At 38.3% G+C, this 26,990-nt stretch overlaps 1 protein-coding gene across 1 annotated transcript in view; it reads left to right on the top strand.

Moving 5' to 3' along the window:
• Positions 1 to 26,990, top strand: part of ALCAM (activated leukocyte cell adhesion molecule) — a gene marked incomplete in the record, with an annotated part of 1,355,533 nt that overhangs the window by 708,529 nt on the left and 620,014 nt on the right. The window contains 1 exon segment of the mRNA XM_044071096.1: positions 7,840 to 7,967. Within this exon segment, the coding sequence (XP_043927031.1) occupies positions 7,840 to 7,967 (128 nt within the window).

Below are 26,990 nucleotides of genomic sequence, written 5' to 3'. Positions count from 1 at the left end.
AAGGCATTTATAAGCCTAGCCAGATTGTGTTGGCTTTCGGTGCCCCCTTAGATTAGTTCCCTGTGCCTCTGTCCAGCAGAGCCACTAAAATGATCCCCGGGGTAAACTTTCTGTTTCCCATCCACTCATCAAGGTTTCTCTTGAAGAGTGTTAGTGAGGAGCTCTGCCTAATGTATATTGGAATCTTGTTCCAAAGCATGGGAAGTCTCTGTGACAGGAATCTATCCCTCCAGCGCATCCTATTTATTGTTGTGGTGAGGTTTAGATCCCTAGAGCATGTGGCTCGAGGGGATAAGCTTTTCTTTAGGTGGAGCATGTCCATCACTTCTAGGTTGGACATGGCCTTGTATGTCAGGCAAAGATCACCTCTGAGTAGGGGGTATGCAAATCAAGAACCAAACAAAAACGAACAAAAAACTGCTGAAGGAACGGACTGCACACAATAGGAGGGCTGGAAACACAGCTTTAATGCTCCAAAAATACTCCAAAAACAATACGAAAAGTGTAAAATCCAGATAATGGTAAGCGCTTTCGGCAGGTTCAAATAACCCGCCTTCATCAGACAACCACAAGGTTACAAAAAAATTATCTTATACTACACAATTAAAAACATTGAGCCTATCAAGTTCAAGTGCATTATTACATTAGAAAAAAACCCTGACAACCTTAAAACGACATCGCTCCAAGTTAAAAAATAAACCATGAAAATGTAAATGAATGAATAAACAAAACATCAATAAGAGCAAATAATTAATGCATTAAATATATGCAAGAATATCACTATATCAATAAAATAAAAACTTATCAAATTACTTTTAAGATTCGCATATTACACTACAGCGTATAAGGACAAAACATATCCGCTAGTGAGAGCATCAAACAGGGCGGAGCTTATGAGCAATACTGAGATTCCCCCTACTAAACCATGTTGCATTACAAAAAATACGCAACTTTTAAATTAACAGATGAAGTTACTTGAATTGAAAATGACAAATGTACTCATGATAATAAATAAAAAATCTTGGTCAAAACAGTACTAAATTCAAAGTAGTACAGAAGCAATAGGCATATTAGAAAGGCTAAAAAGCAGTCGATCACAACTAAGTATATAACAGCAGTTATATTATATAGCTATCCTACACAAAAAATATATCCGTACGACAATCCGAAAATAAACATGAGACTAAAAGCTTGGTGGTAATGGCAAAAAATAGTAAAGCCCAATAATTCAACTATACTTGTTGAATACCTATTGCATATACTAAGTATTAGCAATGAAAGAGTAAAATTTAGGGTTGTCAAGTACCCAATATACGTCAAATGTAATTTTCAGCTTAGTATACTGTCTGCTGTTAAAAAGATCAGCGACTTTAAACTCTAAGTTATAGTCTGCTTCTAAATTATAAATCATTAATGATAATATAAAACATGTCCATAGAAATCACAGGGCTAACTACTTGCCCATATTGAATAAAGAAAGTCATGTACAGTAAAATCATTTTAGACTAATGCATAATAAATACATATATGTGTAAATCCAAATGATGACACAATGGCTTAGTTGTAAAAATACTTCATGATGTCTACCTATTATAGGATAGCCATTTTAGGACGCATTTAATTGATAATCCTTCGTTAATACCAGGAAATACATGGGCCCTAGTCCTGATCTGCCATAGCAATTCGTCAATTTCCAAGCGAATTTGCCATGGCCCACCCCTTAGGTCCTTCTCTCTCTGCTGTAATACAAAGAAATGGAATGCATGGCCTGAAAACTCTAGGCAATGTCTGGCTAGAGCATTGTTGACATCTGCTTTCATGACTGCGTGCTAATGTTCGTAAATTCTATTTTTTAGCTTTCTCTCGGTTTTACCGATGTAGAAAGCATTACAAGAATTACAAAGTGCTACATATATGACAGCCTTTGAATCACACCTATAATGCCCATTGCATCTGTACTCCTTGCCATTGATTATACATGCTTTCGCTACTCTAATGTGTTTACATTGAGAGCATACTCCGCATCTAAACATACCACAAGGTCTGTTGGACCTAGGGAATGATTTTCTTTCAAAAATACTTTTCAAGTTTTCCCCCCTCCTGTATGTAATCTTTGGGTGATCACCCAACAGGGTACAAAGGAATCTGTCTTCTTTAATAATTTCCCAATTTTTATTAACAACTTCTTTAATTTTTGCAGAGTCAAAGGAAAAGGTATGTAAGAAACTGGTGTTAAACTTATTAGTTTCATTATTATGAATGGAAGTACTGCAGGTATGAGGTTGTATGAGGTCATTGAAGTGCTCCGAATTGTTGTTCATTTGGCCCGAAAGTAAAGGAAAAAAATATTCTAACTCTCGTTTGTTAGTTACCTCTGTTAGCACATTCAAGACTAAGGACTGAGGGTAGCCTCTTGCAATAAACATATCAGTGAGATTATTGCATTCAGCAATAAAATCAACTGGATCGCTAACCATACGGGCTGCTCTGACCATCTGCCCTTTGATGACAGATTTCTTTTGGTAATAAGGGTGATTGCTTGAGAAATGTAGAAAAGCGTTGGAGTATGTTGGTTTCCTGAATATTCTACTTTTTAGCTTTTGATTAACTATATCCTTGATTAATAGTATGTCAAGGTAGTTGATCTCTGAATCATCAATTTTATATGTAAATTCTAAGAAGTCTGTCAATTTTGTAATATTTTCAATGAATGTCGGAATCAACTCTCTCTCACCCTCCCAGATGCAGAAAATGTCATCCTGGTAAGGAGTGTACCAGGAGACATGTTGGGAAAAAAGTTCTTCCTTAAATAAGTAGCTAGACTCCCAATGGGCAAGTACTGCATTGGCAAACGATCCACCACAGGGCGAGCCCATGGCAACGCCCGAGGTTTGCAGATAAAACATACCCTCAAAAGTGAAAAAATTGTTAGATAACACTATTTCTAACAAGGTCTCAATCAAATTCATGGTGTCATGTTCGACATTTTTTGCCAACATAAACTCCCTTACCCAGGCTAGACCGATGTTTTGTGGGATGACAGTATATAGGTCTTTAATGTCAACAGTAAGAAACAACTATGTTGATATTTTTAAGAAAAGACCATGAATCTTTACAAATATGAGATTCAGAACTAATCAAAGGTTTCAAAATACTGTCAACATATTTTGCACATGCCTGGGTAATATAATCTATGATGGGTCTAAATGGAGGCGAGGTAAGTATTTTGTGTAATTTCGGCGTTCCAAAAAATGCTGGAATTTTTGGAGCCGGCATAATCAGATAATTAAGAGTTTCCGTGTCAATATACCCTTCCAAAAACAGGTCATTAAGCATGTTATTGATTTTCCTATAAGCTCCATGTATTTCATTCAAGGATGAAATTTTGTAAGCAGGCGAATCAAGATGTTGAGACAGATATTCTACATATTTATAATGATCCATGAAGGCTAACCCCCCACCCTTATCGGGTTTCATGACTCTAATTTGACAATCCTTAATTAACTGGATGAAATCTTTCTCCGAAGGAGCAATGTTAGAAGGATTTTTCTGTTTGCTGTACATGATTTGGTTCCTAATAGCCCACATATCCATCTCACACATTTTTTCAAAAGTTTGCAAGGTGGAGTGTAAGGGTGGGTTATAAGAGCTAGCTACTCTAAGTAAACTAATAGCAGATGAATTATTGCCCATTAGGCAATTTAAGTTAAGTTTGCGTATGAAAACCTTCAGATCAATGATGAGCCTGCCTATATCCATGCTACGACCTGGCACAAAAGAAAAGTCTTTGGCTAAAAAGTCAATAATGTCCTGTGTTATAATCAAAGAAGTGTAGTTATACACAGTAAAGTCACCATTAGAACTTTTATAAACTTTCGGGTCCACTCCGATGTTCATTTCATCAGTCATCTCCTGCGACCTCGTCTCCTGTTCCTCGAGTTGTTCTGTCGTTGAACTCGAGGGCGATTGTTGCCCCTGTGGTTGTTCACCATCTGAAAATCCTGATTGTCAAGATTATTGTGGATACCAGGATAATCATTAGATACAGAGGGCAGTTCACCTTCCACCACCGGGAGATTGGTGCTAGTGTTGTTATTAGCATTGAGTCTAGGACTCCTTCTGACAGGTGGTATGCAACCGATTACAGCTGGAGTTTCTTCAGTCGAGCTGCATAGGGCATCTGTTTCGAGGCCAGTAATCCTCTTCTTGAGGTACTTCTGTGGTCTTTCCAGTTGTTGCAGGTGTCTTGTAAGATACATCCCAAATGGGGCGTTGTACTCTGTGATGGGTCTGTTGAGCGATGAGTAGAGGGGCACAATGACCTCTTTTGATCTGGATGCGAACCCTTTTGTGATAAGGTGTGCCACGTAGAAGGATTTTCTAACCACTTTGGCAATGTGATTATCAAAGGAGAGTTTACTATCTACTTGGGTCCCCAGATCCCTTATTACGTCTTCCGTATTTAGGGGACTACCATCTATGTGGTAGTTTGAGGGTACTTTGTTTTTTCCAAAGGGGATGACTATGCACTTTTTGGCATTTAGCTTGAGGCCATGATTTTGACACCATGTGTCTGTCTCAGTGAGACCCTTTTGGAGGACGTCTGTGTCAGCTAGAGAGTCAGTTATAGCCCCTAGTTTGCAGTCGTCTGCAACCTTGGTCAGCCATAGTCTTCCTGTGCTTGCCTGTACCTCTGAGAAGTATATGCCGAACAGGAGGGGTCCTGGGACTGAGCCCTGGGGAATGCCACTTGTAACCGGTTTAGAGTCAGACCTAGCTCCCGCAACTCTTACCATGTGGGTTCTGTCCATGAGCCAGTTGGCAACCCATCTCGTGATGTAGGGGGTTATTTTCAGGCTGGTGAGCTTGTCTATAATACCAGAATGGGGAACGGTGTCAAAGGCCTTTGCGAGGTCTAGGTAGGCTGTGTACCACCTTTCCCTCATCTATAGCCTTGGTAACTGTCTCAAAAAAGTCCACCAGGTTTAGGAGGCATGATCTGCCCTTAACAAAGCCGAACTGGGTAGGGTCCAGTGTTTGGAGGTTCCCAATGTCTCTGATAATGAGTTCCATGATGATGCGCTCCATAGCCTTGCAGACCAAGCTAGTCAGGCTTATAGGGCGATAGTTCCTGGGGTCTGTTGTGGCTGTACCTTTGTGGAGCGGAATAACCGTTGCTGTGCACCACTCTATGGGTACGTAACTTGTGGAGAGGCTGAGTTTGAGCAGTGTGTTTATGTGAGGGGTTCGTTCGTCTTTGAGCTCATGTAGGACGCAGCCTGGGACACCATCCGGTCCCATTGATGCTGTGTTTTTGGCTTTGTAGAGGGCTGTTTTAACCTGAGTGTCTGTGATTTCAGGAGCTCTACATTCTTCTGGTATGGTTATGGGCCCTTTTGGGGGTGAGAGGGGGGTGAAGTTCACGTTGAACTTGTCTGCCAGGATGTTGGCAATACCGGTTGTTTCAGTGTATTTTGTACCATTCTGCACTAACTCCGAGCAGATCTGAGCATTGCCATTTAGATTCTTGACAAAGCTAAAGAATGCATTGTGGTTATCTTTGGAGTCCTTGGCAATTTTTCTTTCGAAACTCTAGCTTCTTCAGCCATGACTAAGACCCATTTGTCAGTGTAACAGCCCTAAAGGATGGGACAAACCTAGAGAAAATGACAACCTAGGTGTAGTTAGGTGCATATTAGGGTACTTAGCATGGAATTGCAAAGTAGGCATAGCTACATGATGCTTAAGTGGTTTCCTCTGCCATTGAAAATGCTTTTTCCTGTTGAAAAACATCAGTTAACCTAGATTATAATAAGGAAGATGGGGGCATTTGCTACTATAGACGAGGACTTTTTTTTAATATGAAGTTCCTCAAAATCAGACATGATGGATTGCCCAAAGAATGCCATCCCCAAGAAAGAGGAAGAGCAACCTAGGTCACCCAGACAGTCTGTCCTGAAAAGAGAAGAGATGCAGCGTCACCATTTGACACATGAATATCAGCAGCTCCTGCTTGTAGCCACTGCATCATCTGAATCAAAGGTACAACATGCTATATGGACTCCAGCTGAAAAGGCAGAGCTAATGACATTTTCCAGTGACTTCTCAAGCCTAGACCCAGGCACCAGTACAGGGTTTTCCATTGTATTGTTGGTAGCTGTCCATTCACTTTCATGGCAGTAAACCATGAGCAGGACCTCAACCATTTATAAATGGAGGGAGAACTCACCACCTGGAAGGTAACACAGACTACTGAAATGGTAACATTTTCAAATGACTGAGGATCATGCCACAGCCTTGCCTGGTGATCCTTTTACTTTGTCTCTTTATTGCATCTTATGTAAAATTGTGTTTAATCCACCTTCCTCTCTGTGCACTGGCCTCTATCCATTGCAGCCATCCTAACAGCTTCCAAGAAAATTTTAAACTTCTCTTTTTTGACTTAAGCAATTGGCTGGATTTATGTGCTTTTGGCAAGACTGGATGTCCTAACCAGACAACAGATCTATGTGTGGGTATTGATCAGTGATTTTACACATCTAGGCATATACCTAGAAGGGTTTGATTTTCTGATCCTGGGAGCTTTCAAGTGTGACTCACTGGGACTGACATCCAAACTGCATGACTGGCAGGTAGGAACTGGCAAATGTGGGACCCTATGTTATGCCGTTTATCCCTTGTACAGTACCTGCCAAAAAGGAGCATGCACCCCAAATTTAGAGACTAATAAGTTTTTAAGAACTACCAAACCAGAAAGGAGATTCCAACTGTTATTCTCTATAGAAGCCGTTTTCAATGATGATTTGAGTCTGCTGATATGGAGAGTACTTGCATATTTGTGAAAATTTTGGGAAAGGAAAGACAACTTGATCAGAGCTAAGATACAAAAACAAAATTGGACTTGAATTCCAATGTAGTTATATCAGCTTCTCTGAGGTTTAGCGCTCAGTGTGAGAATGCATTAGGAGAAGATAGACATTTCTGTGGTTTGTACAGACGTATGCTTTACCAGTACAAAACAGAAGTACACTATTCTTTTGTACATACAGTTGTTGAGACTACATTTAAATTATAGTCCTGGACACTCCTTCCCTACAAACATCCTAACATAAAGCAGGTTGCATAAAGAAAGCAGAACAAGAACAGTGCTGAATCACTATAGAAGGCATGAGGAACTGATAGAATTTGATTGTGTATATCCTGGAAGCAAAGGGAGAGAGAGGACATGCCAGAACATTTTTTTTGTCAAGGGGTATATTGCAAGAAGACAGCATCTTGCAGAGAAAGAACCTTACAAAAGCAGAAGGACGTAATCCAAGGTGGACAAAAGGGCATCTCAGACATGGCATGAGGACATACTTCAAAGACAGGACTGAAAATGCATGCAATGATGTTCCTGAGGAAGTTATGGAATCAGAAATGTTAGAAGAATTCAAGAATGTATTAAATAGACACAAAGCAGTCCTGGCTGTGTTGAAAGAATTGGGATATTATTTTCAAAAGGATTGCTTCTTATCCGTTAGGAAGAATAATGGAGAGGAGAGTTAGAAAAATGTGGTCCTTACCACAGAAAAATTCTGTTAGACGTATTTGTACCAGGTGTTTTGTTTTCATGTTGTAGTACATACATTTATATCTCAAAATTTTAAATGTGCATGTCCTTTAGATGTTTACCTTTGGATACAGAAAGCTCAACTGTCTAAATATGTGCATGAAACAGTTGTTCATTTTAAAATCTTTATTGTATACTTAAGTAGAAAAATAAGGAAGTATTGTATATAGTAACAGTTTTATTAGTAAAGTTTGTTATATATTTAATCTAATATCTACTTTTCACAGATCCAACAGAAAAGGTGACAATCGAGGTAGTGCCTCCTGTAGGGTTTGTGAATGAAGGAGACCACTTCACCATAAAGTGCACAGGGGATGGTAACCCTCCCCCACAGGAGTTTGAATTTCATACCCCAGTAAGTAAACATTGTTATAGAGATAGTGAGACTGTATGTTACAGGCAGAGACCTAGACCAACTGTGTCTGTTTTGCTTGTAATTTATAAAGCTTAAAGTAGTGAGACATTTGGCTAAAAGCACACAGTAAACCTTCTAATATGTTGTTAATTTTGTTATGATGAGTAACTTTCAAACTCTATGTTCATGGGTCTGGATGATGGTGGACTCCACCCCAGGGGTAGAACCAGTCTGCAGAATCCGGGCTTACCTGACTGCTCGCCTTTGGAGGCAATCTGGGGTTATGTTGCTGTCCACCTCAAAGCTTTGGAGGCCATCACTTCAGATGCCTGGGTGTTGAGACTCAGCACAGCTCCTCGTGGTCCTGCAGAGTGGTACAAGCAGCAGAGAGACTAAAAAGAGTGACTTTTATCAGATAAAAGTATTTTTTTCTCTGCCTTTTTATTAACAACTGCTTATTCTCACCAAAAAGCGAGTTTCTAACTGCTCTACTACCTTCAAAAGCTTGTTATTGCATTTTTTTACTGTACCTGCACTTTAAAATTTGTTTTTGTTTTAATTTAACTGTTTAGGCTGCCCACTCAAGTGTGCTAGCCCGTGTAAAGCATTTACAGTGTTTTCCTGTTAATTTCTGCTACTGTTCTGCAAAAAAGAAAAAACAATATATATATATATATATATATATATATATATATATATATATATATATATATATATATATATATATATCCTTGTTTCCCACCTTTTCTGAGCTAGAATAGTCCATATTTCAGGTTTTGCTGAATTCTGGGCTTTGGTAAAAGTTCTTGTGTTGCCCATATCCTTACTTGGATAGGATAAAGCTTCTCTGTGCACCAGTGAGAGTGGAGAGCTTTGAGCAGCCTATCTGTCCCTGGAGGAGTGGTCTCAGCCCAGAAACTAGTAGATTATTGGCTGTTTTGGGCTAATTCCTAGCTCTTTCAAGTTCCATGCCTTAAAACCCGCTTTTGCGCATAGCACAACATCGTGCAACGTAGCACAGTGTTGTTTTAACTGTTTTAAACTCTTCCCGGCTTCACAAAGTCTACTCTTCAAATTTTCCCTTAGAACTACTTAAACTCTCAAAGAAAGCACTCTACTTTCCTCTTACAGTCCAACACTTACTCTAGCTTCTCAAGGAAATTTTTTGAACTACTCAAACTCTTCAGGAAAGCTCTCTACTTTCCTCTTACAGCACTTGCTCTAGCTTCTCAGTAAACACAAATAAACTATAAGCACTTACCCCCTCGTACAAAACAGTAGTAATAGGCTCTGGATTTTCCCATAAACCAATATTGAAAACTCTCCAGGCATGTCCAAAGCGCAGTTTCAGTCATACTCTCCAGTCCAGCTGGTGAACCTGGGAATCCTGAGGCAATGTTACAATTGCTTCATGTACACAGATAACCCCCTCCTCCTACCATCAACCTGTAATGTATGCAAGAGATGCAACTATACAGCCAAACTGGAGGCTAAGCTCTCTTAACCCAAGACTGGTGCCGCCAGTCAGGAGGAGAAGGTAAACACATGCACCTCAAAACCAATCACACATAGACTAGTCACACCTGAAAACATGACACATAAACCCACAAAGACATACTTGGAGGCTCTAAATAAAAACTTGCCAAAACAACAGAGACCTCCTAAGCAGACACACAAGCACACACTACCCAACATAAATCATACACATACCCCACATAGACAATGTGCCACACAGTCACAGCCCTTAAGGCCAAACGACAGCCCTAATAAACTAGTAATAGGTGACTCTATCGTCAGGCACACTGACGTCCCACTCACCAGACTGAACAAAGAGAAGGTCACTGTAAGTTGCCTGTCGGGTGCCAGGATCCACCACATAACTCAAGCACTCAGGTCACTACACAGCAAGTACAAATATGACTCTGTCATTGTCCATGCTGGTGTGAACAACTTGAGACGTACCTCCCTGGACTACATGAAAAGAGACATAGAGGAGCTCTCTGATCATGTAGCCCAGGCCGGTATGACCCTGACCCTGAGTAGCATCCTACCCTCACCTAGAATGATGCCACAGTATAGAGACAAAATGATAAGACTTCAACAATTGGCTAAGCTACTGGTGTAATTCAAAGGGGATCCAGTGTCTGTCAGCCTGGGAAGTAATGCTAGACAAGCCACGTTGCTTCGCCAGGGATGGCTTGCACCTGTCACCCCTGGGCTTTTGAATACTGGCCAAGGCTCTTGCCACCCCCATAGTGCCTTTTGTAGGCAAGGCTCAAAAGACAAACCCACCTCCTTAGACAATACAAAGAATAAAAAACTAAGGGTAATGCTACTCAACGCCAGAAGTCTAAACCTAAAGATGCACACACTCAAGGCACTCCTCAGTATGGAGCAAATCGATATCTGTGCAGTGACAGAAACCTGGTTCAAGGCTCCTGAGAGCACCCCAGCATTACCAGGATTCAACTCATATCATACTTTTTGGCCACAAAACTCGGACAAAAGGACCATGGGAGGGGGTGTATCCATCTTCATCAAGGACACCCACATCTCCAGATTAGTGGCATTGCATGATACATCAGAAAATATTCATGTGCAACTAACAGTGGGTAAAACTGCCTTCCAAGTCATAGCCTGCTATAGATCACCCCCTCTGTCTCAGGACCCACACGTGGCCTTCCTGAGAACACTAGAGAATATGAAGATCCCACCAAATGCCATAATATTGGGGGACTTCAACTACCCAAATATCGACTGGGTAAACTACTCGAGTCCAACGGTTTATAGAATTCATCAACTCAAACGCCATGGAACAACTAGTCACTGTTCCTACAAGAGGGGAAAATACATTAGACCTAGTCATTACAAACACAAGGGATCAATGTTCCACACTGGAGGGAAATCCCTCATTGGTGAGATCAGACCACAAACTGATAACAATGGACATCCACATCCGAACCCCACCCCCAGCCACGGAAACCACAGTGAAAAACCTCTCAAAAACAAACTTCACTCTCAAGACAGAAGTAGGAAGCTTCAAAGCCCCTGAGAAATTGGAAAATGTTACCCAAACCACAGAATCCTGTACAAATGCACTCTATATGCACCTACAGGAATGCATGGATCGTGCCATCCCAAGTAAAACCAAGGCTCACTCCTCCAAAAATAGGAGACCAGTCTGGTGGACCCCAGCCATAAACAAGCTATACAACAAAAGGAGGAGACTACTACATGACAGGGCCAAAACCCTAAAAGGGAAGGCATCCCTGATCAGTATTAGCAAGAAACTTTGCTCCACCATAAAAGCCTCAAAAGCAAACTTTGAAAGAAAAATTGCCAAAGACTCCAAAGATAATCACAAGGCATTCTTCAGTTATGTCAGGAACCTGGGAGGAAACACCCAGATCTGCTCAGAGCTAGTACAAAATGGCACAAAATACATGGAACCGACTGACATTGTCAACATTCTGGCTGACAGGTTCAGTGCAAACTTTACCCCCCCTTCCCCCCCAAAAGGGCCTGTGTCTATCCCGGATGAATGTAGTCCCCCAGATATCTCAGACACACAGGTAAAAGCAGCCCTCTCCAAAGCTAAAAACACAGCGTCTTTGGGACCGGACAGAATACCGGGCTGCGTCCTGCACATCTCAGACACACAGGTAAAAGCAGCCCTCTCCAAAGCTAAAAACACAGCATCTTTGGGACCGGACAGAATACCGGGCTGCGTCCTGCACAAGCTCCAGAAAGAACTAAACCCCCCACTTAAATTCACTATTCCAGCTCAGCCTTAAAACACGTTATGTACCCAAGGAATGGCGTACAGCAACAGTGACCCCCCCTCCACAAGGGTGGCCCCACAATGGATCCTGGGAACTATTGCCCCATAAGTCTGACTAGCCTAATTTGCAAGGCTATGGAACGTATCATTATGGATTTCATAAACAAAGACATCGGGAACCTCCAGAATTTCTCAATAACCTTTTTTACAGTTAAACTCAGAGGTTGTCACATTTTGACTTTGCTTCCCTAGAGGTGCCACATTATTCACTGTCTCATACAGTAAGTGCCTTATCTGTAAGCAGGCCATTAACCTAGAACATATTCCCAGATGAACTTTGGTAACTAGACTGTATTTTTTTTTTTTGCTAGCTAAATTAAAACCCATCTTCAGCAGGAAGTAAAATGCTACTGGTCTAATAGAGTAATATCAGCTGCAGTTATATGGATGCATTCCAACAAGGTCTTTATTCAACTGATACATAATGGTGTTTGCTTTTCTTAAAGGGCAGTATTAAGTTAAATGTGGTGTACTTTACTTTGAGAGGCACTGTACATTTAGTTTTAATTTTTTTGGCAACTAGGTCATTTGGGAAAGGGGTCTTTGTGGACCATTTAATTTACCTGCAAAGAGAATAAAAAAATATATGTAGGTTGTATTGAATAAAACATGCTTGAACTTTTCTCCTTTAGGCCACGTGCTGCAGTAAATAGAACAAGACTCAGAATTCAGCAAAGCAAAAAGTTCTTCATGTATGCATGATCATGAGAGAACAAGCAATGTAAGCTATAGCTCCTCGAGCATGAACAACGCCTCTAAATTTATAATGAAAAGCAGAACTATCATCAGGCTGTGGTTGAATAACCAACAGCAAAAATAAAACATTTTTACAGTTTATGCTGAAAACACACACACACACACACACACACACACACACACACACACACACACACACACACACACACACACATATAGGCGAACTAGTAGACTTGACACAGGGAGGTCAGTGGTAGTGAATAGACTATTTGAATTGTAAGGACATCTTCACAGAGGAGGATTAAACTAAACCCAGAAGATGATTCAGAGGGAATGGGTCAGTAGAAGTTATTCTTGATGCCTAGACATATAGATATGTTAACAGAAAGAAGCATGCTAGCATGACAGCAATGCTGTTGCATCTCTATTCAGCCTCATTGTGTATTATGTGAAATCTACATCGTGAAATGATCCCTAGGAGAAATAATGACAAAGTTGGAGGATGTGAGGTACAATTGTTACTTGATGAAAAGAGGGGAGGCAAAGGAAGTTTTAGGAAAGGAGGAAAAAGACAGGAAGACTAAGAAAAGATAGATTTGGGTACGGTTGTAGGAGTTAAACCAGACATTAAGTGGTAGTTTATAGCATAATAGAAGGGTGTTTGTGATCACCTCACTTAATCCTTGCACTGTGCTTGCTTGAATATGTGGGCTCTTAATTCAAGCTGGAATTGTTTGATACAGAATAAGTAATGTTGTTTGCTTAGGGATGTCATGGCAGTCAATATTTTGGAACCGAGAAGGCATGATTAGTGGAAATAAAATTGGTCTGTGGTTTCGGGAGTATAGATGTAGCCCCTGAAGGAGGCCTTAGTCTGTAAGGTGGATTGGGTCTTTCAGCTGCTCTGCTTGCAAAGTATGGGAAACTGTCCACATTAACAAGTTTGAAGATCAGGGTCCCTAAGAGGAGGAGTGTGCTTCTCTGTAGGATAGGTAGCCATTGGGTTTTTGTAATGTGGTACTCTTCTCTATGTAGGTTTTGTAAAACTGAACTGGAAACAGTCGCACACCTCATTGCTGGTTGTGACATACTAATGGCAGAAGGACTGTATACTGAAAGGTACAATAATGTGGTGAGATTGTTGCACTGGGGAATGTGCAAACATTATGGTTTTGAAGTGGATGAAAAGCACTGGAAACATGAGCCACAAAGCATAATAGAAAATGAAGTCTGTATCACATGGGATCATCCATTACCAACAATTCAAAAGATAGATGCTAGAAAATCGGATATAGTAATCCAAGAAAAGAAGACAAAAGCAGCATTGATCATTGAAATCACCACACCCAGTGACTACAGTGTCCTGCGTACAGAGAGAGACAAGATTATAAAATGTCAGGATCTGCAAGCAGAAACGAGAGCAATGTGGAAGAAAGATACCCAGATTGTTCCAATAGTAGTAGGAGCAACAGGTCTTATAAAAAAGAGTCTACCATCATATTTAGATATGCTACCAATACACGGAACTCCAGATGAATTACAGGAGTCATCATTACTGGGCACATTGCGGGTACTGCATAGAGCACTTTTGGCTGACATCATAGAGTTTTATGAACCTGCAAATAATGTTTGAGATTCTTTGAAGAATGGTCAGATTATTTTTGAAGGTGTGGCAGTTCTGCCTATGTTAGAAAGTGAGAGATGTTCCTAGTCCAGAAGAGGAGTTTTTTAAACTTTTGATCTGGTACTTTGAATGTGGTTGTAAAGGGTAAGTGCTGGATCTAATGAAATTCCTAAGTATCTATAATGTTGCAGTGTTTCTATTTGATATTATTGAAATAAACTGCCAAATTAGTGTCAGATTGAATAATTCTGAATGAAGTGCCAAATAGCAGTACTTTGCTTTTTGTTTAATTTCTCCAAGTCTTTTGGGATTCTAGTACCATGAGGAGTATGGATCCCATTCCTAAGTCAAAGTACGATTAAAGTTCATGCAATTAGTATTGTTTCAGTCTTTTTGATGTTAGCCAAAAGTGCTCTTTGCAGCACTTGCATTGCACCCATAATTGGCTCCTCCTGCTATTTATGCAGAGTTTCATGTACTGGTAACGTATCTAAATTCGACTGTAAATTCTTTTTTATGAGACCCATTGCTCCTACTACTATTGGAACTGTCTGGGTATCCTTCCACATTGCCCTCATTTCTGCCTACAAATGCTGGTATTTTATAATTTTGTCTGTCTGTGTGTAAGATGCTGTAATCACTGGGTGTAGCAATTTGAGTGATCAATGCTACTTTTGTCTTCACAGACTACTATATCTGGTTTTCTTGCATCTATTTTTTGAACTGTTGGTAATGGGTCATCCTATGTGAGTGATATAAACTTCATCATTTTTTATAATGCTTTGTGACTCATGTTTCCAGTGCTGCTCAGCTCCTTCAATATTATAATGTTTGCACAATCCCCAGTGCAACAGTCTTGCCATATGATTATGCCTTTCAGTATGCAGGCCTTCTGCCATTAGTGTATCACACCCAGCAACAAGATGGTGACAATTTCCAATTCTATTTTAGAAAACCTGCATTGGTCTGTTTCTCCAAAATGTTTAAAGGATTTTGTAAACTAACATGTATGTAGTCTACTATCCTGGGCTGCCAGTAATAACCTTTCATCTTTTGGTTTAAATTCACCTCTCCTAATCCATTTCTGCATAAAGTCATGATTGACATGAAGTTGTTTAGGACTTTTCTGTACTTGCAAATATATTAATTGCATTTTCAACATTTCTTGCCTTCTCATCTGTTCCTTGACCTTATATTCTTTCATTTTTTGGCCCATTCAGTTTCTGCCTGATTTTTATTTACTTCTGGTTTGATTTCCATTCCTTCTTGATACTGATGTGCTTCTGCTAAACGAAGTAGGAAATCTTGTTCTTCTCATGTTTTAAAACTTTCTCTGTTTGGATCTTGTGAGGTCAACAAATGTGTATGCAGTCCTATGATTGCAGATCTATACATGTGATCAATTTTGAGGAGGCCCATACCTTCTTCAGAATGGGGAATATATAATCTTGGCATACACTGATTTTTATAAGTCATTTGATAAGCATGAAGCATTGTTTTCCTGTCCAACTGATCCAATAGATTTTGGGCCCTGTCAAGCATCCCAAAACTGTAAGTTAAAACAGGAAGAGTAAATTGGTTTATAGTTTGGAGTTTGTTCCTAGATGTCAGAGCTGTTTTCAGTATTAATTTTAGTCTTCTAAAATATTCCTTACTAAGTTTTATTTGCATTATTAATTTTTATTGTTGATCCTTCATCAATGCCCAAGTATTTATACACTCCCTCTTGCTCAAGTTCTCTGGTATCACATTCATGACCGAGATTGATATTTTTTGTTGCTGCAGCTTTCCCGCTTTAAAGGTTGCTTTTGCACGTTTATCAAGACCATATGATATTCTTGTATCATCTGAGAAAGTTTTGACTACTTGCAGTTGTGCTTCCCAATTACATTTAATGAACTATATCGTTTTAAATCATCCACAAAATGAATATGAGAAGTCTACACTTTTTTTGTTTTCTGGGAGCCAAATTGTAGCCATGACCTAATCTATTAAGTAGACAGCTTAGTGGATTAAGGACAAAACAAAAGAGCAGCAGTGTCAGTCACCCTGTAATATCCCCCTTTGAATTTTTATCCCTGGGATAATGATTTGTCCTTTATCATGGCTTAGCTGCAAAGTGGTTTGCCACTGTTTCGTGGTCACTGTGATGTAATCAATTAGTGTAGGGTTTAGCTTATACATTTGTAAGAACTCTTTTATCCATGAATGTTGGATGCTGTCAAATACTTTTTGTGTAGCCTGTCCATCCTATATTTAGATTCTTCCATTTTTTTTTTTTTTTACAATTCTCCATTATGACTTTATTTAACAACAAATAGAACTTTTGTTCCATATGACTTTCTTTTGTTACCCTTTTGTTCTATTGCCATGGTTGAGTTGTCTTCTAAATGACTATAAACTCTGTCGGCATCAATTCCAGTATATAGGTTATATATCATTGGAAGGCAAGTTATTGGTCTATAGTTTTTAGGATATCTTGCAGGTTCACTTTTATTGAAGAGCATCATATTTCCTGTTGTTAACCAGGTTGGTGTCTGTTCAAGATGTTCATATAAACAGTTCTTTCTCGTGGCTAAATTTTCATGTAATGTAAAGATGTTAATACTCTTAGCCAGAAGTTAGGTACTGCATCTGGGCATGGAGTTTCCAATTAGGAGCTTTTATTATTTTTTTTTTTTCAATTTCTGTGGCTGTCACTTCATCCCATTTCATATCCTGTACATTTGATGATCTTATTCTTTCTTTTACTTCTTCTATCCATTCAGCATCTTTGGTGTGTTCCACAGGATCTTCATAGCAGTGGCGGCTGGTGACTTCAAATCACAGGGGGGCTGCAGGAGACGCTGAATTAGTGGGGTCAAAGGGAAGGGGTGTGGTCAACCATAAAGGGGAGGAGCTATGCACAAAACCACAAAAAACTAACTTTAATTAAATACGCTGCCCTGGGTGGCAAACCATCATTATGAAAGTCCAATCAAGACAAAAATAAGTATAGAAGAATAAAAATATTTCAATGCATTGGCTGCATGACAGCTTACTTAATATCTAGATGGAAACAAAAGGTTGTGAGGCATGAAAAAATAAATTACTTTTTAAATACATTACCGGAATGCCAGTCAAAATCAAGTATAAGAAAAACCAGAAGCACTCAACTCAAACCACTTCTCCTTGCACTGCAGTTCTAATTATAATATATTCAGCTTTATTAAAGTACCAAGCAACATGCTGAAAGTAGAAATCTATGTGATGCCCCCACTTGTAAAAATGTTTCTTATCCAAAGAGACCTGCTGCCTGACAACTTGTTTCATGGGGAAAACATGATAAAAGTAAAAAGTGAAAAGCAAACAAGAAACAAGCTCAAGATACATTGCTTAAAGGATTACTGTACAGGTTATGGACCACACATGATTGGCATTCTGTTTAGTTTACGGGTAAAGTCTGTAGAGATGACTGGAAGTCTCCAACAAGTGTAATGAGCTTTTTAAAATAATGGAATCCTGTCCTTTAATACCCAAGGCTTATACATTATCTAGTCAAGTATTCTCTGCATGGCAACAACAGAAAGGCTTTCAATGTTGGCAATTCTTTAACAGTATGCTTATTAAAGCTTACTTGCATCTTACGATGTCAGACAAGCTTACCTTATGGTCATTAAAGCATTGCTACTTAAACACAGAGCAACAGGCACTTTGAGTAATAAGCATAAATCTGAGTAATAAGCATAAATCAACAGTACAAAAATATGACAGACACCAGACCATTCTGCAAAATCAAGGACAGATGAAAAGCCACTGTAGTACTTATGCAGTGTGTGCTTCCCATCCAAGGTAGATACAACTACTCCTTGCCTTGCTTGGACACATCCAGAGTCACTACATGGGGGAGTGGGGTGCAACAAACATGTCACAATTTGAAATCTCTCTGGCTGACTGTGATGGCCCTGACACATTTGTCATACCTCTCAACCTCAAGAGCAAGAAATCTGGGCAAAGCCATACACAGAAGTGGGACAAAGGCCCAACAATAAGGACAATTTTTAAATATTGCTCTAATAAACTTAGAAAGATAATAGAATAGGTCTTGCATTAGTATGAATTTTCTGAAGGGTATAAAATCTGAAACTCAAATGTCTGTCATTTTCTAACTTCAGTCTTTAGTGATTTGTCACTAATTTGCCAAAAAACACAATTTTATGAAAAATGGACCACAAATGTGATGCAAAAATATAAAATAGACACACAATACAGCTGCTACCTGTCAAAGAAGGGACACTTTAATATTAGTACTGCTACCTTGAGCAGCTGACAAAATAAAAGAATCTACTTGCATTTCAAGTAATCTATAACTTTGATTATTACAGTTATTTCTTTATTGTAAACCCTCCATGTTTTCTTCCAAAATTGCTATTTTGCGGAGGGATTGTTAGGGGGAAGAGCAACATTTTGAGCCACAAATTGGGGACAGTTAAGAGGTTGGCTATGCCTAATTCTATAAAGCAATTTATTTGCATGTACCTCTCAACCTGTTAATGCAGTAAATCTGAACAAGGCCAAATATATTGGGGGCACATATAAACAGTACTAAAAATTGCTCTTGTATAAATTGAGACAGTTGATAGAACAGCTCTTACTTTAACATGCATTTTTATGAAGGTTATGAAGTCTGAAACTTATTATTTAGTGACTTCTGGCAAATCATTTAGGAATTAAAACTACAAATTTTATGAACAACAAACCAAAAATAAGAAGCAAAAATCTATTCATTCTTTGAAAATCTGGACAGTTGGGAGGTATAGTTCAGCTGGGCCTGTCTGAGTTTGCTGCCCCCCCCCCTGACAAAATAATGGTTGAATGGAGCCTCTGCAGCATTTCCAATGAACCATTACTTGGCTATTTCACTCCATTTACCATAAACACTAATGTGCATACTGCTTTACTTCAATGATGAGTTGGACTTCATTTGAAAGTTTTATTTTGTATTTTACAGCACAAACATTAAGTCATCTGTTAAACAAAGCAATGCAGTCTCACAATGAAAACTTAGCATTAAAACTTCTCTGCCCTTGAAACTCACATTCATTGAAACAGCATTGAAACCCACATTCAAAGAAAATACATTTTGCCAGTGGCAGATAAAGATTAATTTTGGGCTGTTTTCGAATCATAGGCCCCTTGCATATGAAACATACATGTGCTCTTTGATACACCTTCCTCATTGTACTAAAGTTATATTCCTTGTACAATACAGTACACTTGTTAGAGGGTGTTTTAAATTTGTTTTGAACATTTTTCCAGTAAGCAATGAAACAAACCATATGCACCCATAATGGCAAAACTGCCCAGTTGAGAACATTTATCATAAAAAAGTCTACTCAGACTTCCACAGTCCACCATTATTAGTAAATATACACAATTCTACAGTCCACCATTATTAGTAAATATGCACAATTCCACAGTCCACCATTATTAGTAAATATGCACAATTCTACAGTCCACCATTATCAGTAAATATGCACAATTCTACAGTGCACCTTTATCAGTAAATATGCACAATTCTATAGTCCATTATCAGTAAATATGCACAATCTCTGAAGTAAGTCATCTAAATAATTCCACATTAAAGAAATCTGTAACTAATGAAGCGGTTGCTGCTAGCAATCACCTTTATATTTCATGGTTTCATCGAAAAATAAAGTGTCTGTTGCCCCTCAGGAATAAATTGCCTATATATAACATTAAAAAAATGATAAGCTAGTAATAATATTGAAAGAGGAAATGGATGGCAAACTGATAACGAACTCATAGTTAGTATCTTCACCAAGGAGAACATCCTCAGTACGGCAGCATCCACCCCTTGTGGGAGTAGAACCCACAGCCTTCTGCATCAAAAGCAAGTACACAACCTGTTGTGCTATAGTATTAACTAGGCAAAGCACTAAACTTCTATTCCCCTGCAGCTCTCAGCTCCTTGTAAAATCTACTCAATACTCAACTGCATTTCAACTTCGCAGCTCAAGAAAACTGGAAAAAGCCAAAATGTATTGGGGGGGGGGGGGTCAAAAGCCCAAAAACCAGGGACACATTAAACATTGCTTGTATAATCTTGGAAAGTTGCTAGAATAAAATGTTGTGTTGCCACCATATATTTTACTGCCAAGGTCCCTGAGCAAAAAACAGTCAGAGTAACATACAACTACGCCACATCAGCTGCTTTGTAAAAGAGAGGAAGACTGAAACTTAAATGGCTATCATTTAGTGAATTCAGTTCTCACCATAGCTGTCAACCTCTTAGTACAAAACACCTGGACAAACCCAGTAATGAGGGAATACAGCCCTCAAACATATTCAGTGAATTCAGTTCTTGCCATAGCTGTCAACCTTAGCACAAAACCTGGACGAAGCCAATAATGGGGGAATACAGTGCCAAAAATAGGGACAAATTTAAAATATTCATCTTATAAACTTAGAAAATTGCTAGAAAGCAAGGTTGTGCTACTATGTATTCTGAAGAACATGAAGTTTGAAATTCAAATGCCGGTCAATTTTACTGCGGACAGAACAAAAACAATTTTCAGCAGAGACGCAGGGATTAATACTGCAGACACGTCTTTGTAAAATGGCAGGGCACCAGAGCAAATCCACACAAACACAGGGAGGGGATGCAGACTCCACACAGAAGCCACTCCAACCAAGAATCAAACCAGAAAACCTATAGCTGTGAGGCAACAATACTACCACTGCACCATCAAATCTGCAAGGAATTAAACATTCAGAAACCTGAAGTCTGAAATTCAAATGCCGGTCAATTTTACTGCGGACAGAACAAAAACAATTTTCAGCAGAGACGCAGGGATTAATACTGCAGACACGTCTTTGTAAAATTGCAGGGCACCAGAGCAAATCCACACAAACACAGAGAGGAGATGCAGACTCCACACAGAAGCCACCCCAACCAAGAATCAAACCAGAAAACCTATAGCTGTGAGGCAACAATACTACCACTGCACCATCAAATCTGCAAGGAATTAAACATTCAGAAACCTGAAGTCTGAAATTCAAATGCCGGTCAATTTTACTGCGGACAGAACAAAAACAATTTTCAGCAGAGACGCAGGGATTAATACTGCAGACATGTCTTTGTAAAATGGCAGGGCACCAGAGCAAATCCACACAAACACAGGGAGGAGATGCAGACTCCACACAGAAGCCACCCCAACCAAGAATCAAACGAGAAAACCTATAGCTGTGAGGCAACAATACTACCACTGCACCATCAAATCTGCAAGGAATTAAACATTCAGAAACCTGAAGTCTGAAATTCAAATGCCGGTCAATTTTACTGCGGACAGAACAAAGACAATTTTCAGCAGAGACACAGGGATTAATACTGCAGACATGTCTTTGTAAAATGTCAGGGCACCAGAGCAAATCCACACAAACACAGGGAGGAGATGCAGACTCCACACAGAAGCCACCCCAACCAAGAATTAAACCAGAAAACCTATAGCTGTGAGGCAACAATACTACCACTGCACCATCAAATCTGCAAGGAATTAAACATTCAGAAACCTGAAGTCTGAAATTCAAATGCCTGTCAATTTTACTGCGGACAGAACAAAAACAATTTTCAGCAGAGACGCAGGGATTAATACTGCAGACACGTCTTTGTAAAATGGCAGGGTACCAGGGCAAATCCACACAAACACAGGGAGGAGATGCAGACTCCACACAGAAGCCACCCCAACCAAGAATCAAACCAGAAAACCTATAGCTGTGAGGCAACAATACTACCACTGCACCATCAAATCTGCAAGGAATTAAACATTCAGAAACCTGAAGTCTGAAATTCAAATGCCTGTCAATTTTACTGCGGACAGAACAAAAACAATTTTCAGCAGAGACGCAGGGATTAATACTGCAGACAACGTCTTTGTAAAATGGCAGGGCACCAGAGCAAATCCACACAAACACAGGGAGGAGATGCAGACTCCACACAGAAGCCACCCCAACCAAGAATCAAACCAGAAAACCTATAGCTGTGAGGCAACAATACTACCACTGCACCATCAAATCTGCAAGGAATTAAACATTCAGAAACCTGAAGTCTGAAATTCAAATGCCGGTCAATTTTACTGCGGCCAGAACAAAAACAATTTTCAGCAGAGACGCAGGGATTAATACTGCAGACACGTCTTTGTAAAATGGCAGGGCACCAGAGCAAATCCACACAAACACAGAGAGGAGATGCAGACTCCACACAGAAGCCACCCCAACCAAGAATCAAACCAGAAAACCTATAGCTGTGAGGCAACAATACTACCACTGCATCATCAAATCTGCAAGGAATTAAACATTCAGAAACCTGAAGTCTGAAATTCAAATGCCTGTCAATTTTATTTAACATCAGGACAGTCTGACTTGGAACAAAAAAACAATTTTCAGCAGAGGCCCAGGAAGAAATAATGCAGACATGTCTTTGTAACATGGGAGGACACAAAAGCAAACCCACACAAACACAGGGAGAAGATACGGACCCCACAAAGAAGGAACCCCAGCCAAGAATCAAACCTGAGAACCTGCAGCTGTGAGGCAACAATGCTACTACTACACCATCAAATATCAAGTATTGCGACATTTACAAACCACAGATATTATGAGGAACAGATCAGATCAAATATGAGGCAAAAATCTGCAATTTTTTTACAAATGGTGGTGGGTAGGGAACTTAAGTCTTTAACACCTGCATACAGGGTACAGGGTTCAAGCCTGAGGTATTCCCTACCACACCACCATGAGCACCTGGGGCATACACACACACACACACACACACACACACCTATCCAGTTAAAAGCACCAGCTAACACAAATCTATCCAGTTAAAAGCACCAGCTAACACAAATCTATCCAGTTAAAAGCACCAGCTAACACAAATCTATCCAGTTAAAAGCACCAGCTAACACAAATTTATCCAGTTAAAAGCACCAACATATCCAGCTAACACATAAAGTAAAATGCACCATACACTTACCTGTCTGTTCTCCATACCATATCCTGCCCGCGAGATCCCAGCAAAGCTCCTTCCCGACGAGATCCCAAGTAAAAGCTCCCTCCCGATGACGAGACTGTTCTGACTGTTGCAGTCCGGACGCGACATATACTCCCAGCGTGTCTGTGCACTTTAAAAGTGCACAGACGTCTCCTTGTGTCCCTCTATGGGGACTGCCGGACTGCCTTGAGCATGCGCATAGACCGACGGTAGTCGGGACTACTGCGCATGCGCGAAGTCCGCGAAATTTAAAAAAATAATTTTGTTTTGTTTTCTTTTTTAATTTTTATTTTGAGGGGGCTGCAGTCCGGCAGCCCGATGCCACGAACCGCCCCTGCTTCATAGACATTTCTCCAAAATGTGTCTATTGCTTCTTTTTTGGTGGTGTTTTTATTCCTTTTGCCTTGTTTCCCAATTCTCTATAAAACTTTTTGGGTCATCAATAAATTGCTTATTTTGTACTTTTCCTTTATATTTATCTATATGTCTTTTCATTTTTTTTCCTGCCTGTGCTGATATCTTTAGTTTATTATTTGCAATAGTATACAATAGATCCTGGTCTGTTCCAATACTTCACATTTCTTTTGTCATGTCTGTCTTTGAGTATTTTAGTTTCTGTTCCCTCTTCTGTACTCTTCTAACAGTGACGCTTCTTGTCTTAGTTGCTTTATAGTTTTCTCTATTCGATACTTCCTTCCCCTTAGTGCCCTATGTTTCTGTGGTAAGACTTTATCTGTTATTAATTTAGCTACACAGTAACATATCCTATTTACTTCTGTTATAGCACATGAATTTCTATGAACAGTCTTGATTACTATGCTCATTTGTTTTATCAGACTTCTAACATTTTGTCTTACTGACTTTTTGTAGTCTATTTCTTTCATTGATCTTAGTATGTCTATCCACCTCTATTAAAGCAAGCATTTTTTTCCTTAGATTATTTTCTTCTAAACTAAAGGCACTTTCTTTGTTCTTTGTTTTCTGTAGGCATTCTACAAAAAGTTCCAGAAAGTCTTCCTGTTTTGTATTCTCTTCAACTTCACCCTGTATCGTCCATTTCTCTTTCATATGTGAACTCACTGACCTATCACTCCTTGCCATAGTTGTTGTTCCTTCCCTTGCTGTGCAATGCCAACTGAACTTTTTGTACTGGTTTCCTACTGAAGGCTCCAAAGTATCTTTATATGGCAACTGATCAGATGCTTCCCTCTCCACTGGTTTCTTCTTAATTTGGGGATTCATTATTCTGTCATGCTGTGATGTCAGAGTTAAATTTTCTATAGCAAATCCCTCACTTCACAGGTAATCCATAACCTCAGATTCTATTTATTTATCTTCTCCATTACTATCCCCTTTTCTACTTTTCCTCCTCTTTATTTTCTTATTTTTTTGTATTGTAAAATTTTTCATGTCCTAATGCCTTTCTCTGTATTTCTCTTCAAATATCTTTGCTGCTATACTCATAGGTTTTTGATAATTATTTTTATTTGGTTTTAAAACAATAAATAAAAATACCAATTATAAATCAAACAAATAATTATTTACATAGGTCTACAGCTGATCAACACATCAAAGTTGTGTATATCAACAACAATTAATGTTTTTCTAGCAAATCTTTAAGTTTAAACCAAGATTTATATGAATGTGTAATATTAGACGTTTTCATTTTTATAGTATGCAGTTCACTACTACAAACAATTTTGCCATACTAATAAATTCAACACTAATTGTCATACCAAAATGTTTCATTTGATTTCTATTCCAGTTGAAGGTAGAATTTTTATATGATTTTTTTAAATTTTTTATTAGTTAATTTATTTATTTTATTATGATTAAATCTTAAGTTTAGAATTTCTTCAAACTGACTCCTCAAATTAATTACGTGTTATAATGAGTTTTCTATATTTCCTGTTGTTAGTAAAATATCATCATCAAAAAGTTGAATCTTTAGTTTGAAATCTTTTATTTTGATACCTTTCATGTTCTTATTGGATCTAATACTATTAACAAAGGGTGCTATAGCTAATGCAAAAAGTAAAGGTGATAATGGACAGCCTTGTTTTGTGCCTTTTTGTAATTTAAAGGAATTAGAAAGAAAATAACGTATTTTAACATAAGCACAAGAGTTATTGTATAACTTAGAAAATAATGCAGTTAGGTCAGGTGAGAAAATGTACACTTTAAGTGTTTTAAACAGGTACAACCAGTTAACTGAGTCAAAAGCCGTATCTAAAGCAAGACAAGACTAATGATAGAAATTTCTTTTTTATTTTTATTTGTGTATTCTATTAATGTATGCATTCCTATATTATCCTGTACTTGCAGATTTAAAACAAACCCAGTTTGATCATTGTTTATTACTTTAAGTATAAGTAGATTAATTCTGTTAGCTAAAATGGACATGAACATCTTATAGTCCACATTTAAAAATTAAATGGGTCTGTACGATGAGCACTTTGTAGGATCCTTATCTTGTTTTAAAATAGGTTATATAAGGGAATATTTCCATAATGGGTGTACTTCAGCACTTATTTTTATTTCTTTATAGAATTTATCTAATATTTTAACTGCATGTTCCGGTAGTATTTTATATACATCTGGTATAAGACCATCTAAGCCCGATGCTTTACTATTTTTTTAACTTTTTAATTTGATCTTTTATTTATGTTAAAGTGAATGGTCGATCAATTTTATTTATTTGTTCACTTGTTATTTTATTATTTATATTTTCCCTTAGAAAAGTTTCAACTATATTATCATTATCTATATTATTTGCATTATTATTTATATTTTCATAAAATATTTTAAAGCCCTAAAGAATACCTTTGATATCTGTTCTTCTTTTATTTATATGTTTTATAATTTCTTTGATATTATTTAGTTTATTCATTTTTTTTTATTTAAGAGCAGGTTTATGTGAGCTTAAAGGGTTTAAAAAGTAAGTCTGAAGTTTGTTTTCCAGATTTATTGAAACTTTATGATTTAGAATTTCAACATATTTTGTATACAAGTTTGTAATTTCAGACTGACTGATAATGTCATTTAGTTTTAGATTTAACTTTAGTGAGTCTGTTTTGGCCTGTAGTGTAGTTAATTTTTTTGTCCCATTCTCTTGTTTTACTAATGTACCATCTTGTCACTCTTCCATTTAACTAAACCTTTAGTGAATCCCACAAGACAGGTGTCAGACACTTCACCATTCATGTTTATTTCTAGGAAATCTTTGATCTCTTTAACATAACCAATCCTTGAATCCTTTTATTTTAATCTATGCTGGTAATCTCCTGTGATGTGTTAAATTGTCTGTTTTAAAATAATATTAAATATTATAGCATTATGGTCCAATAATGGATATCAAACTATTGAAGCTTCTCTGATATGTGACAACTGATTGAGACAATAATGTTATGAATATTTGTTCCATATCTGTATGAATAATGGGTAAATTGGAGTTTATTTTCCCTGCTCATTTATATCCTTTACATTCATTAGATTTATAAAATTTAAGTGTTTGACTGAAGATGTGATTCTCAGTTTTCTAGCTGGAATCTTTGATAAAATACAGTTAAAATCAACATCCATTATGACTTCACCTTTCATGTAATAGGCTATAGTAAGTATTTATTTTTTGCATCTTTAGTGCCAACCCCTGGAATCCAGTAAGAGTTCAAGTATGTATATAGTTTTCTGTTCCACTCAATTATAACAGTGCTTAACATACCATTTTTATCAACATAGGTATTTTTTTACTTTAGGCATTGCTTGTGAATTCTTTCATAAAATGAGGGTGCCTCTTTAGCTCGAAAACCAGAA

The sequence above is a fragment of the Protopterus annectens genome, chromosome 5.part0 (genome assembly GCF_019279795.1).
Source record: "Protopterus annectens isolate FY-2018-M chromosome 5.part0, PAN1.0, whole genome shotgun sequence".
Taxonomy (NCBI): Eukaryota; Metazoa; Chordata; order Ceratodontiformes; family Protopteridae; genus Protopterus; species Protopterus annectens.
The sequence above is the reverse complement of the archived record's forward strand: the minus strand, read 5'-3'. Positions and strand labels throughout refer to the sequence as shown.